The 21201-nt window shown below is 36.5% G+C and overlaps 1 protein-coding gene across 5 annotated transcripts in view; it reads left to right on the forward strand.

Annotated features, from left to right (window-relative positions):
• The window catches only part of ZDHHC14 (zinc finger DHHC-type palmitoyltransferase 14), a 113146-nt gene that overhangs the window by 69363 nt on the left and 22582 nt on the right, over positions 1-21201 (forward strand). For all 5 annotated transcript variants that reach the window (XM_056342960.1, XM_056342963.1, XM_056342961.1 and 2 more), the window contains exons 3-4: positions 5155-5313; positions 18605-18742. In XM_056342960.1, the coding sequence (XP_056198935.1) occupies positions 5155-5313; positions 18605-18742 (297 nt within the window). The remainder of the gene's footprint in view (positions 1-5154; positions 5314-18604; positions 18743-21201) is intronic.

Consider the following 21201-nt stretch of genomic DNA (forward strand, 5'->3'; position numbering starts at 1 on the left):
TAGGGTCATTTATCCTTCCAGCCTTAAAAAGGCCCATCTATAGCAAGCAAATACTTTGGATTTCTCTTCAGGGTTAACGTATTAACTTATGTATATCTCCCTAATTTATTCTGTACAACCAGCTCAGGCCAGCCCTGAACTCAGTATATTAGCTACAACACCATGCCATCTCTGGAAGTTGTTTTTGTCTTGACTCTCTAATTTTCACTGGTGCTGGAGACTGTTTGAAACTTCTCCACAATTCCTTGCCTGTCTTTCATTTGTTATGAAATGCATAATTTGATTTCCTTAGAGACTTATAAAATTAAATCTATGCCACAGCATAGGCATTTCCTAGACTTGACAGTAGCCTGAACAAATACATACTGCTTGTGGGTACAGCGTGGGTATGTTTTGCTTTCTCTCCAAAGGTGGGATACCAGCTGGATAGGCTTATAGTCATACCTGATATTGCATGCTTTAAACAACATTTTTTAAAAAAGATTAGTGACATTACTTTGTGCATCAGGTAGGTCTTTCAGAAAGCTCTTACTCTCTATGCTTCTTGTCATCAGCAAGTCACTGAAGATTACATTTCTTTCTCAGAGCGAGAATATCTTTCACATAAAGTTTTAGACTTCAAGATGATGCAATTCCACTCCTAAGAACATTATACATAGGTTATTCTGAAATCAAGGCAGTAAGTCTTTCATCTAAAGTCAGCAGCAATATTTGGTCAGTATCTCTTGTTGGCTATCAGATGAAGAATTATGTGAAGAATGCAGTTAGCAGCTGCTGGTTTCAGTCGTAAGCCTGGTTCCCAGTATTGTTTGTCCCTGAGATTACTGTCTGGAAACAAAAAAATTTTATTGGATTAAGTTCTTTTCCCTAGAAAAAATAAACCACTCTTTCCTCTTGTAGCCCACTGTTGTTAAGCACATAGCTTAGATTTAAGTGCTTAAACACAGAGGAAGACATTTCTTAGAGGTTTGCATTTTTGCCAGGCTTTTTTTTTTTTTCCATAAAGATTTTTTTTTCATTGCATTATCTGTTTTTCTTAGCAGGAAGGCATTACAACTAAATCAAGTTACCAACTTTTCTAATGATGTTGCTTGAAGAATGAAATTGTGTCCCTTTTAAGTTGACAGCAAACCTTGCATGGTATGATTAAGTTTGTGGAGAGACCTAGAGACCGTTTGTCCTAGAATCTTAGGGAAATTGACCAAAAAAGCAAATGCTTGATTGCACAGGAGAATCCTGGTGACACATATGCAAAATTCCAGCCTCTGTGTCTCATTTAAACAGCACCTCCCATTTGTTTTCAGCATAATAATTTGAAATATTTAGGTGGAGTTTTTTGTCACATTAGAAGGTTGCTAGGCTGCTGTATCTCCATTAAATACTTGGAGTGACTTTCTTGCAGCAGTTCAGGTACCTTGGTCCTGCAAGGACATGGATTGTATGTTTGGGGGTTTTGTAATAGGGTAATAAAAATGCTGGAGCCCCATCTAGTGCATGCACATTTAATGCTGCTAGAGAAGTTATAAAATATGTCAGAGCAGAAAGGGTGGAAGGCAACCCTGGAATATTGTACATTTTTTGTAAAATAACTTGCGTTACTACATCAGTAACAAATTGGAAGAGAAAAATGTAAAAAAAATAGTGGTCAAACACAGGTTTATTTGGGGAAGGTGATTCCATAAAGGTTAATCATATTGTGCCTGAAAAGGGACCACATATATTAAAGATTTAACTGTGTTAGTACCCAAGTATGAGCAGTCCAATTGAAGGCTAATTAGAGTCTGAAAAATCACTGTGAGACCAGGACATGTTTAGCACATTTAGGTTAGATAAATCTGATTAAATCCAAGCACACTTGATGATGCTCTGTTGCTTGTTTCCAGAAAAAAATTGTTAATAAACAGAAAGACTGAGACTTTCAGATTTGATTATGTAATTTAGGATTGTGTGTAAAATCCTGACTCCATGGAAAGTCAGCAAGACTGTTTTCATTAATGTCATTTACATCAGCTTTCACCCTTGGATTTTGAGATTAATTTTACTCAGAGAGCTAGGATTTGCTGTCCCTGTGAACTTGAACTTCCCTGCAAAGGTTTGGAAGGAAATCCTCTTAGTATGCACTGTAAGTATGGTGGGCTGGCGGGTAGTCTCCCTGCTCTACCAGAGAAGAGGGAAGTTGCATTTGAGATTCTACCAGAGCCCATTTTAAAACAAAATGAATACAGTGCACTTTTTGAACTAGTTTGAAAGGTGGGGAAATACTGGGTTTAGTCAATGTGCGTTTTATCCATGTTTCATTAGGAAAAAAGAGCATTTTTTCTAAACAATTCATCTTGACTGGTTTAAGTAATTTTCGTTAAATGAGTATGTACATATTCAGGAATAGTAAGATTTTTCTAAAAGAACAAAATATGAAAAATTCAATTCATATGAGAATAACAGAAATTCAATGTATCGGCATTTCTAGCAGTACAGAAAACTACACCTATATGAAATCTAGGCTTCATTAGTATTTTTGACAATTATACACCTAAATTTGAGTATGAGTATCAAATAAAAGTCATTGGTTTATTGGTGAACAAGTTATGCATGCACATGTTAAATGCTGTATTGGATAAAAAGTTAATTAGGGCTAATGACCTACATTTTTGTTGACAATCTAAGTCTATCTTGACCAGACTATGGTCAGAAATGGGCATAATGCTGTGTTTTGTAGGGCCTATGGATGTATAGAAGGACTGAGGATATTAGAAATCTGCTGGTGATGATATCACTGCAAGTACATTGGATTAACATATATTTGTCTTTTTTGGTAGTAGTAACTTAAATCAGCTGTAGGGGATTTTTAATAACAAGAGCTTACTAGGGTGTTTTTCTTCCCTAAAAAGTATTGTCTTATCTAAATCTGTATTGATACAAGTTATTTATTTCAGCGTTTCATGCAGCCTATGATAACTTTTTCTATGGAAAAGAAGTTTTCATCATAAATGTGGAAGCTTTTTTAATCTCTGAATTGTAAGAAATTCTTTCCTGTTTTCTGGATTTAGGAATCATCCATGTCTCTAAAGCTTTAAATGGTATAAACATAGTTGTTCTGTGCCTTCAATAGAATGTCTTTTCATGTTAGTTCTGTCTAAATTGGAATGCAAAAATCAAAAATTACTTAATTCAAACTGATGTGTCATGAGAACAAATAAACTCTTATGCAAGCAAGTAAAAAATGTTTTTTACTATAACCTAAATAAATTAAATTATTTCTTTTGACCTCATCAAATTCTTGTATCTGCTAGAGTGCCTTAAAATCACAATCATTTCATTAATGAGTTTCTTTTAAAATACATAACTGTAAGGAACAACAAAATGGAAACTTAAGATAATGTCCATATTGCACATTAAATAACTTGTATTGTCTAGTTATGCTTCAGCATGTAAATACACTAGTATCTTGAAATGCAGTATTTAATCAAAAATACTGTGTCAAGTAGTATTGGCCTTGAGGTCAAAATCGGTATTATTGATTGTTACGGGAACCACACAGTAATCTGAATTTCAATAGGACCAGGTCATGGGACCTGGCCCAGCATCGCAGGAACACGGCAGGGACTGGTTTAGACCCAACACAAGCAAATGTCTGTACTTCATCAGGGTCTCGTAAGCTGCTTCTAGGCTGCTGTTTCTTCAGTATTCACCACCTCATTCTCATAAGGGACGCTTAGGAGCTTCACACCCCAATTCCAACATTCTCAGCTATTGCTCCCCTCCTTCCACCCTCTTCTCCAAGAGAGTTTTCTGAAGTCCAGCTGTTTCAATGCTGTCCAACAAATACTTTTATTGATGCATATTTATGGAGCGGGTAAGCATGTTGCAGATGGGAACTTCTTAAGCTAGATTTGCTGCTAAATCAAGGATGTGGTATGATTACACCTTTGCTAGCACAGCTATGCTGTCCCAATTTGAGTACCTTGCTAAGTCGGAAGCTTTTTAGTTGCCTGCTTGGAAAATGTATAGTTTGTAGGCAGACACTAATTGTGAGTGATATCTCTAACAATTTGAGCTCAAATACAAGTCATGGATCGTCTAGTAACCTGTAATCCAGTCCCATGCTTATCCATTGTGAAAGTGAGTGGGACAATTTAAAACATAGTTGTGCAAGTGACTGTGACTTTGAAATGCAGTTTCATTCATATATTGGAAAATAATTTGTTTTACTTAACAATTGTTCTTGCTGTTCTGTCTGTCCAAGAGTAATAATCTAGAGTTTTTCACTTCTGTGGTTTATTTGATTGTGATTACACAAGAACAGATAAACTGAGAAAAAGGTACCACTTTTACGTGTTCAACTTCCAGAATATAGTTCAGCTTGAGCACATTTAAAGTGCAAAATTGAATTTCAGTGATTTAGCCTGATCAGTCCTTTAGTTGCTGGAAAAATGAATGCTGATGTCCTAAAATAAAACAAAAGCAAGCAAACAACAAAAACAACCATACTACTTGTACCAAAGGAGGTAGTTGGAAATTATTTTTATGCAACAAACAGAATTCAAGATGTCTAAAAGTAACACTGGGAGTTTGATTTTCAAACTTTGAAACTGCAAGAGCTGCGAAATACTATTCTGAATGTGCTCCATTGTATCACAGCATCTCAAAGTGATGATTGATCTTATTTCTACCATATGCCAACTTCTAATGACGGAGCTGCTGTTGCTTGACAGATTCTATATTAGGTTGTAGAATTGTAGCACTTGTAGGGAGAAGGTCTGCAATTACAGGTGCTCTAAAAAATTCAGGAAAACCCTAAAGATAACTTGTCCAAGTTTTACCATCCTGCACCAGTAGCTATAGTTGTCTTCAATGTATTCTCTATGAACTGTTAGGGGGTATGAGAATGTAAGAGTTTTGGGATCAAGGTAGCTGTCAGCATTCGGGAGTTGGGTTTTAATGGTTTCTTTAATACAAATTGATTTGCTATGAATGCTATTTGTAATTATTTCTTTGCTACATGCTGTTTTAGGAGAATGGGAAGGGAAAAAAAATTGTTTATTTTAAGTGTGTTAATATAAATTTGAAACTTGCTCTAGATTGCCATGAAGGACAGTTCTGTGCATCCACCATAGCTCATGTGAAAAATTTAACATGTTTTATTTTCATGCTTAGATATTGCAAATGGCTCCAGTTCAGGAGGATACCGCCCCCCTCCCAGAACAAAAGAAGTGATCATCAATGGACAGACAGTGAAACTAAAATACTGTTTTACTTGCAAGATTTTCCGCCCACCTCGTGCCTCACATTGCAGCCTTTGTGATAACTGCGTAGGTGAGTAAAAAAAGATAGGGCATATGTTTAATTTAGTAGCTTATATATTGTTATGAATACTTTTGATACAAGACAGAAAAGAATCAATTAGTGACAGGATTACTCTTGAGGTCACTTGCTGTGTTCATCCTTTTTTCCTGCAATCTCTGTTAAATGTTAAGAATTTTAGAGGAGGCAGAAGAAGAGATTTGGCCTAACGGATAGTTGTTGCTAATCTAAACAGGAATAATATTTCCCAATGCATACACCTTTCCTAACCTGCTCTGCAAGACAAAGAACACACCCAATTCAAATAGGGCTGCTAATATGTGTGATGAACTTTCCAGTGCAGAGAACCAAGCTTTATGGGAGTCTCAAAATTATTTCCTTCGCCAAACTAAATGGAGGGCAAGGAGCTGCTTCTCCAGTTCGTTACAGACTAACTCTAAGTCATGTTTCAAATGGTTAGGGCTTGCACTGTGACAGAATACACACAGAATCAGAATCCATAATAAACTACTGGGCAAGCTTGCTATTTTGAGAGTAAGTAGATGTTGTCAGGACCTAAGGATATTTTGTAATGATAAGGCTTTCTCTCCTCTGAACATCTTGTCTTTTTTCATTACTATTTTCTTCGGAGAGCAGACAAGGTGATTAAGATATGCTTGGATTTAAAAGCAAACAAAAAAAAAACCAACCACCAATCAAATCTGAGGTAGTTTCTAGTTAATTATATCACATTTGGATTTTAGTACAGCTGATTAGCACACTGTTGAGCCTGGATCTTACTCATTCAAGAATATAATGTAGAAAGATGTCTCCAGCTGAGAAATGTAATTGCGGCATTCAGCAGTGATATTTTTAGATATAAAGCAGTCATTGGAAGAATTACAGTTTCATGTTTAGATGATACTCATTTAGGGAGTACACTTACAGAAGAGTTTAGCTTTTTGGCCCTTGAAAAGTTTAGCTTTTTGGCCCTATACAATTGATTGGTATTGGTAGAAGTTTCCTTCAGTAAAGTTTTTCTAATGTGTTAGAATTTAAGTGTTGTAAAAGCTATTGAGCTTGGCAAGTAGGGATGTTTATGAGTTGCAGCTGACATATTTTGTGAAAAACATTAATGTAACCTGGACATTGCAGTGTTGTGGTATTGCTCAGCAAACCTGACAATACAAAAATGCAGTTCTTGACCAGTGCAGTAAATAAAATTTAAATGCTGCTGTTTTCACCAAGAGTGCATAAATAAGAGGAACTCCCATACACGCATCCTGATGTTTATTTTAAAATAATGTTTCAGGTTTTTTTAATGAACTGCGATGAAGGATTTTTCTACAGGTTATTGTGTAATCTGATTGTGTCTTTTTCATACTATATTTTGAAAACCTATTCTGTGAAACATAGTGAGGGCGGAGTAACAACTTAAACCATCTTTGTCTTCTGATTATGTCTGTGATAAAGCAACAGATGTGAATTATTATGAATGTATATCAGAAAAGTGTCCGAGCAAGTGACTCATATTGATAACTACCTAAGAAGATTAGTCTTTTCTACTTATAAAATAGGTATGATAAATGTAATTTCCTCTTGCACATTTCTTAATTTGAAGTTACTTGCTTTAAAATAATTCCATCCATTTACTGGAATGGATTTGCTGTGATTTTTCTCCTCAGAGTTTATAATGGGGGTTGCAGTAGACTATGACCTTTTCAGGGTACATTGCATAGTGGTTTTGTTTCCTGATCAGGTACAGGTCTTTTTCATATAAATATTCCAGGTGTATTGAACGCAAAAAGTGAAATCTACAAGTACCTGCAATTAATTTTCTGTGGAAAAATAGGTGTCAAGAAAATCTAATTGCTCACGTACCTGTGGAAAGCTAACAGTCTAAGCACGTGCACTTATTCAGAATGTGTTACTCAGTTTACCACCACTCTTAAGTTAAGATTGTCTATATGATGATGCTTTTATTTGATTTTAGTTTGTGAATAAATCTTATACCACTATGATTATGCTAGATCCTTCCTGATGTAACTAAACCAATGCAAAAATATTCCTACTTCACACACATACAGATATTTATGTAATTATGATTGCAAATCACTACCAATATGGCTACGCGTTCCATTTTCCACATAATTCCTGAAGCTTTTGCTGCATAGTTATAAGCTAAGTACAGAGACTACTGTGATACAGAAATGGAGTCTTTCTTCAAACCAGCACTTGCTGCTCAGAAAATCCAGTGGCAGTGTGTTACTTTTACCTAAAGGTGTTTCATGATACTAGGCAAATGAATGCAGTGTGAAAGAGAGGTTCTTTCATTCTGTATTTTCTGTTGATGCTTTTCCTTCTGTAAGGAAGCCTTAGCAGCATTTTAAATATGTAAGTACATACAAAAATTTATTCATTGCTGGTTTTTTTCCCCTCATTTGAATTAATCTTGACTTTCTAGTTGTCTACTAAGTGTATCTGTTACTTGATCTTGTTTCTGATTTTCATGTTATCGCTGATTTTTTTTATAAATGGCTACATAATATATTTAGATAAAACCATGAAGAAATACCTTTAAAAAACAAACTAATTTGAGTTCTACCCATAGTAATACTTCAAACTCCTTTTAGCTTTACAATATTTTCATAGTTGTATCCAGAAAAATCTGGATTTTCATACAAATGCAGCTTGTTGCATTTATGTAATACCTTCAAAAATTTGGTTGAATAGGTGTTCCCTGAGGCGAGTGTCTTGGGTGTATTCCTGACCTGCTTTCTTTAACTGCCTTTGTGAATGGCAGTTGGAAGTTAGCCCCTCAAGGTTTTTCTGTGTACCATTATGTTGCTTAAAAATTATAAATGAATATAAAATAATGTACACATAAACACAAGAGATAAAGACTTTCAAAAAAGAATAACCCCTGCAGACGTGGTGAATTCTGAGCTCAAGCTAGTTATTGCTGGGTTTTACCAAGAGGTCTTGATTGCACTCTGTGATGCTAGTAAGAAGCCAGTGGTTGGGCTTGCTTCTGAAATGACCAAATAACTTTTTAAAGGTTACTTTTGGTCACTTGAACACCAACTGTGTGATTTCACTTTTTGTTTGTTTTTAAGAAATAATGTTTGTATTTGTTTAATTTGACTTCTATAATAAAAGCTGAACAAGAAGCAGCTATTTCCAAACAATGTATTTAAATATAGGATAGAATGACTAACGAGAAACAGTTATGATTAGCAAGCAGTCACTTTAGTCCAATAATCTAAATGTCCAAAGCTTTCCTTGCATTCACATGCCACAGTTTTCCTTATCAGGTGAAATATCTGATTTTGACTAAGGCAAAAATCCAGTATGGTGGAAGAAATCTACCATTTATATTAATCTAAGAGAATATGGCCTTTTTATTTGTTTCAGTATCTGCATATCGTAAATTTGTGTGTGAATGATGGATGAAGATAGCTTCTCCTCTCCAGTTCCTCTGTGTTTCTTTCAGTACGTGATTTCTTTTTTTCCACCGAGGATTCAAATCTCAAATTTTTTAAAGTGGATGTCACAACTTAACTTTGAAACATTTAGTTTGATTTTTCAGAGATCACTGATGAACGTGAGAACGGTATACCAAGTTAGACCAAAGTTTCAGTTTGTACAGTAGCCTGTATCCCACCATGGCCAGAGTTGGATCCCTGGGGAAGAACGGGAGAGGAGGGCGAGCGTGTGGGGGTGCTTCCTGCTGGATGTTCTCACGCTCTCAGAAATTTTCAGCACAGGCCTTCTTGAACCTTGGGGGGTTATCCCTTTGTTTTCCAGTAGCTCTTGATGGATCATAGTTGGCCACCTTTGTACCCAATATAAACTTTCTGAGAGAGGGACCCAGGATGCCAGTAGTGCTGAAGGCACACGTACTGTACTGTACTGGTGTTTTCTATCCATGTTTTCTGTTTTCTGTAGGAGACAGGATTCCTCTCACTTGTAAGTCTGATTGCTTTTCTATAGAACCTAAACATGAGACCAAGTGTCAAGATTTTGACAGAAATTTTGACATAAGATATGCTATATTAGAAGCCAGTAGACATCCCGTTTCTGATTACATCTTTGCTTCTGTAAAGCACTTCTGCCAGGCAATGGAAGGCATTACTTTTGGATTTGGTCTGAACCAGACTACGTTAATTTATTGTTTTCAAAATACAATCTGTACCCAGCAGTATGCCAAATAGCAGAATTTGGATAAAATGATTGTTTTTAAAGTAGTTTCCTAGATTACGCACCAGTTGTTGTAAACTTATTTTCTTAGAGGGGGAATTAATTATTACACATACAACCATAATGTGCGCAGCATAAGACAAAAAGTGAGAATTATCAGTGTGTTCTGGGAGAAGCTCCTGCATGTAGTCACTCCAGATACCAGCATCTTCCAGCCTGGAGAACACAAATTACTTCAAAAACAGGCTGAGAGAGGTGTCATTGTAACAGTTTGGGTTTTGTAACACGCTGTGTCTGAGAGTACTTTTCCCAGGATTTTGTTGTCTTTTATAATCAGTGTGTATTTACTTGAGTCAGGACTTTGTTTGGTTTGGTTTTAATTCTGTTCTGTAGCACTCTTCCTTCATTACCTTATTATCACCCTTCTTGCTTTTAGTTCCTTTTCATGACCTTTACCCTTTTCTTTCCTTACATTTCCTGCAACAAAGAGAGAACAATTTTCACTTCATTTTGGGGCCTGATTTTTGAACCTGTTACACTTTAGCTCCAGATCTCTTGAAGTGACTTTTCAGCTGAACAGTAAAAATGACAAAGTTGATTGCTATGTTTTGGGATTTTTTTTTCCCTTTCTTTTCTTGTGTATTTTTTCCTAGTTTTTACATATGAGAAAGTACTTTGGCTCTTTGTGTTACCTTTTTGGGGCACTCAAAAAGCTGCCAAATGGAGTACAGACAGCACTTACAGAAATTATATATTATTTGTTTATGATTGTGCCATCTGTATACTAGATGTACTTTAGAAATTCAGGAAGCATGGCATGTGTGTCAAAGAGTTTTTAAGTCTAAGCTGAAGCACTGGGAAATATAGTACAAAGCCTCTTTTAGAAAGATAATAGTATTATAGGTTACTTCAGAGAGATATTGTGGCTTATATATTGTTAGATTTGTATTTTTATATCTATATAAAAGCAGAAATGATCACAACACCCAACTGTGTAAATGATGTAAACCTCAGACGTCAGAGTAAAAATTAGAGAGGAGTTACCGGGGGAGAGGGGGAAACGCAGGGAAAAAGTTAGGAACCTAAAGTTTATTTGGTGCAATAACAATTTGAAAGATAGTTAAGGAATTCAAAGGCAGATGCAAAGCAGCAACAGAAGTGGGGTGGGGGGGAAGGGTCTTCATGTAGAAGAAAAAATCCATGAATTTTGTAGAAGCTAATACGTGGTATGGACACTGTGCTTCCCATAGGGACAAGGTGGAGTTTTTAGCTCTCATCCTTCACAGTTGGGTGTGTGTCTGGCACTTGTTTGGCTACTGATATGTGAAGGTATTGTATTGACAAGAATAGGTATGTAAGGAGAGGTTGTTAACCAGTGAGGTCCTTTACTGTGCACTCCCCATACCTATCAAAGAACAGTCATTCTCAACTGCTGCTGCTGCTGCCTTTGAAAATGCCATCATTAACATGCATGCAGTAAAAGAGGTTTGTTGTTAATTAGTCAACATTTATTATTGGAGGTAGCAGTGAAGTGAGCTATGTGACAATATAGTTTAATTACTATGAGCTGTCCTAGAGCAATGGCTGGATGTTTTCCTAACAGATCAATTCCTCTTTTTATTAAAAAAAATTAAGCATGAGGGTTTGGGTTTTTTTGTAAATAATATTAGTCTGCTACTATTGAAGTTGATTAGCATGGCAGAATTCGACTTGCAACTGATTTTCTTAAAAATCTCACCCTGACAGTTTAGCTGTCTGGAACAGTATTTAAACAACGAGAGTGAAATATGTGTTGAGTAGTGTGTTTCTGATTGACTTTTTGCTGTAGATACCCATGCGCACTATTAATTTATTTCATTAATAGAGGACCATCTTTCCCAATATTACATTGCTGTTTCAGTTTGCATCACCTTGTAGAGATTAGTGTAGCATACAGTATGTAATCTGGAGTAAACCTTTGGTAAGTGGTTCCCAAATGTAAACTTGAGGCTAGAAAGCTCTTTCTGTTCCATTTGATTTTCTTGGGGAGTTTTGATTTGGGATCAGAGTACAAAAGTACTGAAGCTCAGTGATTTAAAGGACCCATTGTGCATTGTCCATAACAGATGTTCTAAAATAACATCAGCATGCATATAAATGTAACTTGCAATCAGTCTTTTGTTATTCACCTTCTTTTTTTAATATGATTTTCTACTCTGATTTTATTTCACAAAAGTAACAGCAAAAGCATTGTCAGGGGAATGACTGTCACACAGGTGAATGTTGTGTAAGTTAAATTGATCCATGTATTTGATTGCTGTTGCCAATTGATGGCAAGTCCCATCAGTGTTTTTTTTAAATATAATAAGCAATTTTCTTAGGAGTGGTGACTTCGGTCAGTGGAATGGAACATCTGAGCTAAGGATAGTTTTTATGAATGTGCTATGTATATCAGATACAAGATTTTTTTATTAATTATGTTAAACTACCAGACATCTGAACAGACTGTAAAGGTTTTAATGCCATGGTTATATTTGCTTTTGTGCATGCATACATAACTTAGTAGGCTGTTGGGATTGGACAATAGATACTTTTTGTAGTAAAAAGTATTCCTTATATGGACTTCTAAAACCTCATTTATTTTCCGAAATATTCCAAGAGCAACCAAATTCTGAAAGTACCATTTGTCATACAGAATATCAAGTCAAGAAGCCTGAATAGATGTGGTCATATCATGACATCATAGTCCTACAAAAAGCTGTAATTGTCATCATTATAAAGATGTGCAGATGTCTCTATCTCTACATAATTGCTCAGTGTGCATCCACAACAATGGACTTTGTAGTCCTATGTTGTACTACTGCTATCAAAAGTAATTTTGAGTAATGCTGGCCTGTAGAAGAATGGCTGCAGAAGCATGGCCTTAGAATCTCTGAAGATCTGCACAGTCCAGGCCTGGTATTAGAATAGGCCTGTAATCAGAATTGTACTGAAGTTGCTGTGCTGAAGTTAACAAGAAAGGTAGCCTTGAGCTATTCTTGAATCCCGAGACCAAGTAATTATGTTGTGCCAACAGGCCGTGGCTGTAACAAGCTACAGCTGCTGGGAGGGCAGATGCAAGGCCAAGAAAGATAGGGACCGGTATGGGAAAATAGGGAGTAACAAACTACAAGGCTGAAGCACAGCAACACAGTTAGCTACACGGATAGAATGCTTATTTTAGTCATGATAATTAGGGGTGTGAGAACCACGCGCGTTTAGAGACTACTAACCAATTATATTTCTGCTTTACGAATATGCATGTGTATCGGTTCTATGTAAGTAGTGTTAGAAACTAATAAAGTTGAGCAAGATGCATAAGTCATATTGAGCGTCTTCTTGACTCCGGTGAACCCTTCTTCCAACACTGGCCCAGTTGCTTGAGTTGTGATATGATTTTTTGAGTGATGCAAGGTTTGAATAGTGGGTTGTTGACCCTTCCCAGTCCTGGGATGCATGTTTGCATGTGTTAAAGAAAGAAAGTAACGTTTGGTGAATGACTCAGGTTTGTCTTTGCCCTACAATGCTTTGCCTGAATGGGATGGAAGAATTAGCAAGTGAATTCTAACTTGCGCTTATTGGAATCTCATAGTAATGTGACCTAGATATTTTTGCACCTGTAGACTTTTTCTTTTTGAGACATGCATTCACATAAAGCTTTAGAAAATGTATGTTAGCAGTGATCCAGTTGAGCAAAAGAAAAAGGAAGCAGTTCATAAATAATATTAATGTTTCTGAAGTCACAGTGTGAACAGATGAGAAAAGCTGCAACCTGAAGGGCCAAGCTGGCCTACAAATGTTCCGTGTAAAAATGCTTTTTTGTTCATTGTCAATTTTAAAGCTTTTATTAAGTGTTTTGAAAGAGGAAGGAAAGCTTTGGGGTCATTTTGTATGTGATTTCCTGGAGTGCAGTGACTGAAAAATGGAAGCTGAACTTTTAAGGATTTAAGAGTCTACTTGCTGTGCAGTAGAAAAGTAAGAGATTTGACTCTTTGGTTCTGAGCAGCAAGGAGCATAATTTGGTGTGGCTTCTGAAGGAAACACTCTTTATTTACAAGACCACTGCTTATTAAAAAGGGAAACGTTCTCAGTTTTATGTGTTGTGCTTTAACCTGAGCTGGCAACTAAGCCCCACACAGCTGCTCACTCCCTCCCCTCACCTGGTGGGATGGGGGAGAGAATCAGAAGGGTAAAAGTGGGAAGGCTCGTGGGTTGACATAAAGACAGTTTAATAGGTAAAGCAAAAGCCACATACACACGCAAAGCAAAACAAGGAATTAATTTACCACCGCCCATGGGCAGGAAGGTGCTCAGCCATCCCCAGGCAAGCAGGGCTCCATCACGTGTCATGGTCACTTGGGTAGACAAACACCATCACTCCGAATGTGTCCCCATTCCTTCTTCTTCCTCCAGCTCTATATGCTGAGCATGACGTCCCATGGTAGGGAACATCCCTTTGGCCAGTTGGGGTCAGCTGTCCTGGCTCTGCTCCCTCCCAGCTTCTTATGCCCCTGCTCACTGGCAGAGCATGGGAAACTTGAAAAGTCCTTGATTTAGAGTTAGCACTACTTAGCAACAACTAAAACATCAGTGTGTTATCAACTCATACCAAATCCATAACACAGCATCGTACCAGCTACTGAGAAGAAAATTAACTCTCTTCTAGCTGAAACCAGGACAGATACCCAGCAGATGATGTTTCCTAAGCAAGTTTTAAAATGTAAATGTTTCAGGGAAGGTGAAACCTGATAAATGTCTAAGGTATGATGTAACTTATATGTTCTTCTGTCATCCAGTTAGTATATATTATTATGTGAGTGTTAATGAGACAGCTGTATCATGCTGACAGCTTGCTGCTTCCAAAGGGACAGTATCTGAACTTCATCCTCTCTTTCCTCCCTCTCCCATTTGTGTGATTCTGTCCTTTGCATCTGTTCATACAGCCCATAGTAACACACAGCCATTGGCAAGTCAGTTTTTCTCACTGAGCAATGAGCAAAATAGTTCCCTTTTTTTCTTTCCTGCCAGTTCAGGGAACTGACCTGAGTCATCAGCAGCTTAGACAATGAGAGAAGGAAGCGGGATGAAGTGGCAGGAAAGGCAGCATGTGACATCTCTTTCACTGCTATAAGCTTTTAGATTGGCTTGGTTAGCTTGTGAAGCCTCACGCTTTGGATTTGGTTACGGGGATGCTGGTTATCCTCAAAAGTTATTATCCAAATTTGAAGTTGCTAATCACCTGGTTAAAGACTGGTAAAATAAAGTCACTGATGCAGGTTTACTGACAGCTTTTGAGGTTTCTTGCCTCTCTGGTGGTCAGTGGTCTTTACAGCAACATCTTGTCTCCATTTACCCATCTCCTCTTTTTCATTGATACTTCACCTTATAAGCTGTTCACACATTTTCTCAGTCTTTTTTGTTTGCTTCAGCCTTTGTTGTCAGACCCTGAAAAATTAATCAAAACTGGATTTCTCCTGCAGTCCTGATAAGTGTTAACCTATAGTAAGGTTGGTGTTACAGCTAAGCTGAATTAACACGCTGCTGCTGCTGAAAGGATCATTTCATCCCTTCTCTGGTAGTGTGTTCTCACTGCTTCACTTAGGCCAGCTTTGGTGTTTGCCTGATATTGTAATGAGCTGTTTGGACACACAGGCAACAGAAAATTAACCATAGTTTTAAGTTCATCTGGCTCTGTCAGCCAGCTCCCCACAAGGCAAAATGAACACCAAGCTTGGCCTGAGGACGGAGAGCCATGAACACACAGGCAAGAGATTGTTCACAGGACTGCTAAAAGGGGTGAAGCTGGCCCATCTGTTTCAGTAGTAGTTCTTGATTAGTGTGATAAAGCTGTAATGTCATACTACATCCTGAAGACAAATACCTTGCTGCCTTTGCTTAAAATTGAGTGCAAGGAGATGATCTGTCGCAACTTTTCTATCCAGGGGATGCTTCTGTAGACAAACTTTGCAGCTCTTGCAGCTTTCTTCCTCCTTCATTGAGTTGTAATACACTTTTTATTAACAAGAGTTTGTATTGCCAGTGTTTTGATGCTCTTCATTTACCTCAAATATTTTTACATTAACCTTGTCACAAATGTATGATTGAATACAGCAGCATGTATTCTATACCCTATAAATGTAAACCAGGACTGCAGTGATCACCTCTGAACAGTCTATTATTCTTTATAATAACCAGTTGCATTTGTATTTGCTCTGCATTTTAAGTTTACGAGGGCTGGAATTCACAGTTTTTCTCAGCATCAGTAGTTTCTCATTGCTCAGTGAAGGTAAATCTTAATTTTGCTGCCAACATTGTCCAAGCAAGTAGAGATGTCAGGCAGAGCTTCCTTCTCCAAATCATTGGTTGTTCAGTTTGCAGGCATCTGGAGTGCTGGAGGTGAACCTTAAGATATCGTGTTATTTCTTCATTAATACTTACTAAGCCATGTATTTTTCTAAGGAAGAATAAACAGCTCTAGATTTAAGAGTTTGGATTTCCTTAACAGCATTAGAAGCTTCTGTTTTGTATGCGTCTGTTCATCTTGCCGGGATTGGCTGTTTTCTCTTGTGTTAACAACTAAGCAGAGCTGCTCACAAGCTGTAAGGCTATTATCTTTAACTGGCATTTACATGTTTGTGCTCTGCTGAGTGGAATAATTCCTTGCTTTTTAATATGCTGGTTTGTGGCATATAGCATAAATGTCACGTCCCTTTCCATTTTATGACCGAGAAAAATGAGGCCCAGTTTATTCATTTGTAACACTCACGTAAACCCTTATAATACTTGCCCTTTTTCATTAGAATTGATTCGTATTTAACACTGTAGCAGTGTGTTTCATATCCAGCCTTTTTTGTCCATTTCTGCTTTATGAACATCTTAGGTAGTTATCAATCATATGAAGCTGTTAATTGAGAAAGCAGAGCCTTTCAGTTTACCAAGAAAGTTTGAAGACAGAAGTTGGAGTGACAAATTAGGTTAAACATACCGAGTCAGCCTTTAGTAAGGAGTATATATGTGTCTATATATATGTGTATGTGTGTTTATAGATGGAGGTGTTGGTTTTATGTTTGTCTACATTTATCTGAATCTATCAAATAGATGTCTACATACATCTAAATATTGTTTCATGGCTAGAAACTGAGCTTTATGTTGATATAATTTATTGCTTCCTACAGTGTCAGCATAGAAGAGAATGAATGTGTATATGCAGAATTTGTCTTCCAAAGACATGTAATGATTTTTTTTTTTCTGAAGCAGTAGGATTCAAAAGTACCCTAGGATTATGCTCCTTAAAAGGCTCTGTAACTGTATTTTTTTTTGTGTTATTATTTGCTCAGGTCTGTATTAAGTACCCATTAAATGCTGTTAAGTGTTTATCAAAACATAAGGACTCATTCAGAAGCACAAATGTGAAAAGAAACACTGTTCAAATGCAATGTCAACTTATTTTGGGAATACAACTGTATCGCACTAAGTAAAGATAGTATCGTGTACCTTTTCAGATAGCAGTGTGTTTAGTTCTTGGTATTCTTAGTGGTGCTCATTAAATCAGGTTATTTCTGAAGCCTTATCCTAAGAAAGTTCAATAACTTTACCTTGAATAGCCCCATTGGAATCTGAAACAGATTTATGGAAGAAACATGTGGTCCAAACAGCTGTCACGCAAAACCATTTTAAAAAACCCTGAAAGTCTGGTGAAGTCAGAAATCTGTTATACATGTTGGTTTGACATTTATTATTTTTTTAAAATGAAGATAGTACTAAACACATCCTTCAAGGAAAACCTCTAATCTAGGTCTTTAACATAAAGCCATAGCTAAAATAAACTGATGTGCTTGGACAGATGTGCCTTTTTAACATAGGACTTCAAATGTATAGATTGCCTTTCCTGTGGAATTACAAATATTTTGATATCGTACGTCAATGGAGGCAAAAAAAGTCACAAAACCAAAACAGGATTTGGACAAGGATCAGAGAGTGAGAGAGAGTCAGCATGAAAGCATCTGGTTTATGATCTTGGATTTGATTAAAAAATTTAAAATTCTGTCAGTGTAATCTCTCCAAAGCAATATTAGGAAATGCCAGAATGTTTCCTGACAATCACTCTGTTTCCATTCCCTGGCATACTGTGACGGGGAGCAGGGGGCCAGGCTGCCTGGGAAGAAGCAGAGTGAACCGTTCCCTCTGGTGTTTTCCAGCACTGGGGCATTTCCTCCGCACTGGGGACACTTACCTGACCCGCCCTGGTCTTTTCCTGTCTCATGAATGAGTTAATCTCTCCAGGAAATAAAAGGAAAGGGTTTGCTTTAGTAAAAAGAAGAGGGAACCGATAGCGCAAAGGGTAACAGAGCATTCGGATGACATCTACCAGTTTTTATACCATGTGGTTTACAGAAAACTTCTGCAAGATGGAATAGATTATTAAAACAAAAAGAAAACCCAAACCAAAAGCAGTACAAGCAAATTTTACAAGACTGAATTGTAACATTTGAAAAACGGTTTATGTGAATGATTTTGCTTTTTTTAATGGTTTTGTATGGCAGTGTAAACTCTAGGTGGAAAAACAGGTGGTCTCGAATAGAGAATATTTTGAGTGAAGCAATAGAAGGAAGTGAAGCGTGTAAATATTTCAACGTACCATAATGGATGGATGAGAAGATGGTAGACATATGTCAGAGTTGTGATCATGACATATATAAATAAAAAAAGATCAAAACCTCCAGTTTTTAGTAGAAGAGTCACTAGAAGGAAAAAAAACCTTATTTTTTCAAAATAAAATACAGCTTCAGTTGGTACTGCGCCATGTGACAGTGGATAAATACATGCTTACTGGTCTGACTGCACAATTTATCACAATAATGCTGCTAGTTTTACAGTTCACCTCAGCCATGCTTTGATTTCTTTAAAAGTTGTAAGGTTTCATTGAAATACTCCTTTTTTTTTTTTCTTTTCTATTTTTTCCTTTCTAAATAAGAATTTCTTTGTGGCTAATTTGCAAATGCCAGTTAAATCATGAGTTTTAATGAAGTATTCAGAGAGCATTTTTCAAATAAACAGCATTTTATTAATTGTTTTCCATTTTTTTTTCTTCTGCCTCTCATTTCAGAACGGTTTGATCACCACTGTCCCTGGGTAGGCAACTGTGTGGGGAAAAGAAACTACAGATTTTTTTATATGTTTATTTTATCTCTGTCCTTTCTGACAGTCTTTATATTTGCATTCGTTATCACCCACGTCATCCTTCGTAAGTATGCTGGTGAAATCAGATTACGTATGTAGCCATTTGCTTGAGTTCTTTATTTTTAAGTTAATCTTTTGATCATTCAGGGTTAATTTATTTATTTATTTATTTATTTGCCTTTTCTCTGAAGCTTCACAATCCCCAGTGAGTCCTGTTCTGGTCTATAACAGACCCTGGTCATGATAGTCATTGATCTAGTGCTGGCTTTATCTTAATACAGTGTTAATTTTCTTAATGTTTTTGTCCTTTTATGGATGATTTATTGGAAAGGCAGCACACATACTGTATGTCTAAATATACAGATAGTATTATTTTGCCAAAGAATTTTTGTGTGCTTTTTTACCTGCAGTCGTGGGTCACTTGTTGTCCAAACAAACAGGTGAATTACTAGGAAATAGATTGGAGCTATTCTATACTTTTTGTTGTTTGCTCTTTAGTTTTACATCTTTATCTACCCTATTTTTAACACAAGTTACTTTCATTTGCATAGACATTTCTGAGAATAACCAATTCACAATGGAGTGAATCAGACAAGTTATAGAAAGACGAATATTCATGAGTGTGAGATTGATTTTTATTTGTATTTTGGGTTGGATGAGATCAAGACTTTTTCTGGTACTGGTTTTTTTTTTCACACACTTCAAACAAATTTTCTTAGCTCCTGTATTATGATGATGTTGTAGTTTATGGTGATCGGTTATATGACTTGTCTTTAAAGACCTTTTGTATGTCATGGAGGTTTTTTAACCCATTACCATTAGGAAGCTTTTCACTAATCTTTTCACTAATTATATAGGATATTACCTTGAAGAATATTTCTTTAATCATTTTGAAAATGTGATCTTTATATTTCTTTGTATTCTGTGTTACAACAGTAACCTGATAGAAGTAATATTTCAGTTTCTAACACATTTATAAAGTTAACTTAATAATGGCAATAATTAGACAATGTTTTACTGAAAAATATGCCAGATTGTTTCCTAAACTGCTTACACTGTGCAGGGAAAATTAGTATTTTAAAAAGCACAACTCCTGTTCATATTTGTCCTTTACAAAAAAAGGATGTGAGCATTGCATGGCTCTCCTATAGCTCAGAGATCTAGCACATAAGCTAGAACTAGGGGCACCTAATTTTGAGGGAGTCTGGATCAACAAGTTGTTCTCACTGCCAGATGCAGCATTTCTAATACCAGCTGAAAGAGCAGAGATAAGATACACGTATTGTTTGAAAAGGGAAGAGTAATTATTGGAAAAAGAACCCTTTCCATAAATAGTTCAAATCCTTGACATTTATTTGAGCATACATGAGTATGCACATACGCATGTTTTACATGTAAAAAGGACACATGGGATTTTTTCTGTCATCTTACTTTGCTAGAATTCAGTAGTTGAAAACATTACCAGTCTGACAATGTAAAGCTACTTTTGAAGCTAGCTTGTCTTTATTTCACAGACTACCGCGCTTTTTTTCTTTAGTTTTCAGCATATGAATTACCAATATTCTTCCAATATTTCATGTTCTCTCTGTTAAGTAGACTTACCCAGTGGATTTTAACTTTACAGTGTCCATGCCTAATTCTAAGCATGAATTAGACAAAGAGCAGAGAAATGAAATGTGTGGTTGAGAAGCGCTTTAGCATTGTGTAGGTAACACAGAAAATGTACAGTGAATGTGAAATGCTAAATTGTCTAAGAATATCAGCTGGGAAATATTTTTGCTATGGAGGTTTATCTAGTTTGGATGAGACAGGAAAAACCTCCTTAGTTCTAAAGATTGGTTGGTCCTCAAAGGCAATGGGAGCAGGTAAGAATTGTGATTAGTTCCTCGATGTCTGTTTGCTCCATTTGAGCTTCAAGCCCAACTTTCAAATTTATCTACTGTAATCTTAGACTGTGTCTAAAAAAAGAATTGTTCACAAACAAGGTTTTCTTATATTGATCGCTCCACTCTCTCTGTGCCCACCACGCTTCTAGAAGTCCTCATATCTACCTTCCAAATAGGTACCACTCAACCATTTTTGTTCTGTTTTGCAGCCCTGCAGGTCTTCAGCTGATGCTAACCAGTAAGCAGGATTCTCAGTTACTTAATTTGAACCTTTGCATTTGGCACAGACTGCTTTGTGTTACCATGTCTGAACAAAGTCTCAGTTTTCAGACTTGGGATGGTGATCTTCCTGCCGTGTTTCAAAATAATCCATATATATTTCCATAAGTCCTGGCAAAATTTTTGATTCTAGAGACCTGCTGATTTAGTCAAATCCTGTTCTTATCTTCTTGGAAGACAATCCTAGTAGGATTACCTTCAGCAGCACTTTATTCTAGTTATCTTGTGTTAAACTGCCTTCTGATAATATTCCTTTAGGAAGGGACTGAGGGATACTTAGAACAACTTATAAGCATTGACATTAAAAAAAAATTTCCTTTTTGGTTCATCCTAATAGAGAAGTTCCTTTTCTGAGATT

The sequence above is a fragment of the Falco biarmicus genome, chromosome 6, assembly GCF_023638135.1.
Source record: "Falco biarmicus isolate bFalBia1 chromosome 6, bFalBia1.pri, whole genome shotgun sequence".
In the NCBI taxonomy this organism is placed as follows: Eukaryota; Metazoa; Chordata; class Aves; order Falconiformes; family Falconidae; genus Falco; species Falco biarmicus.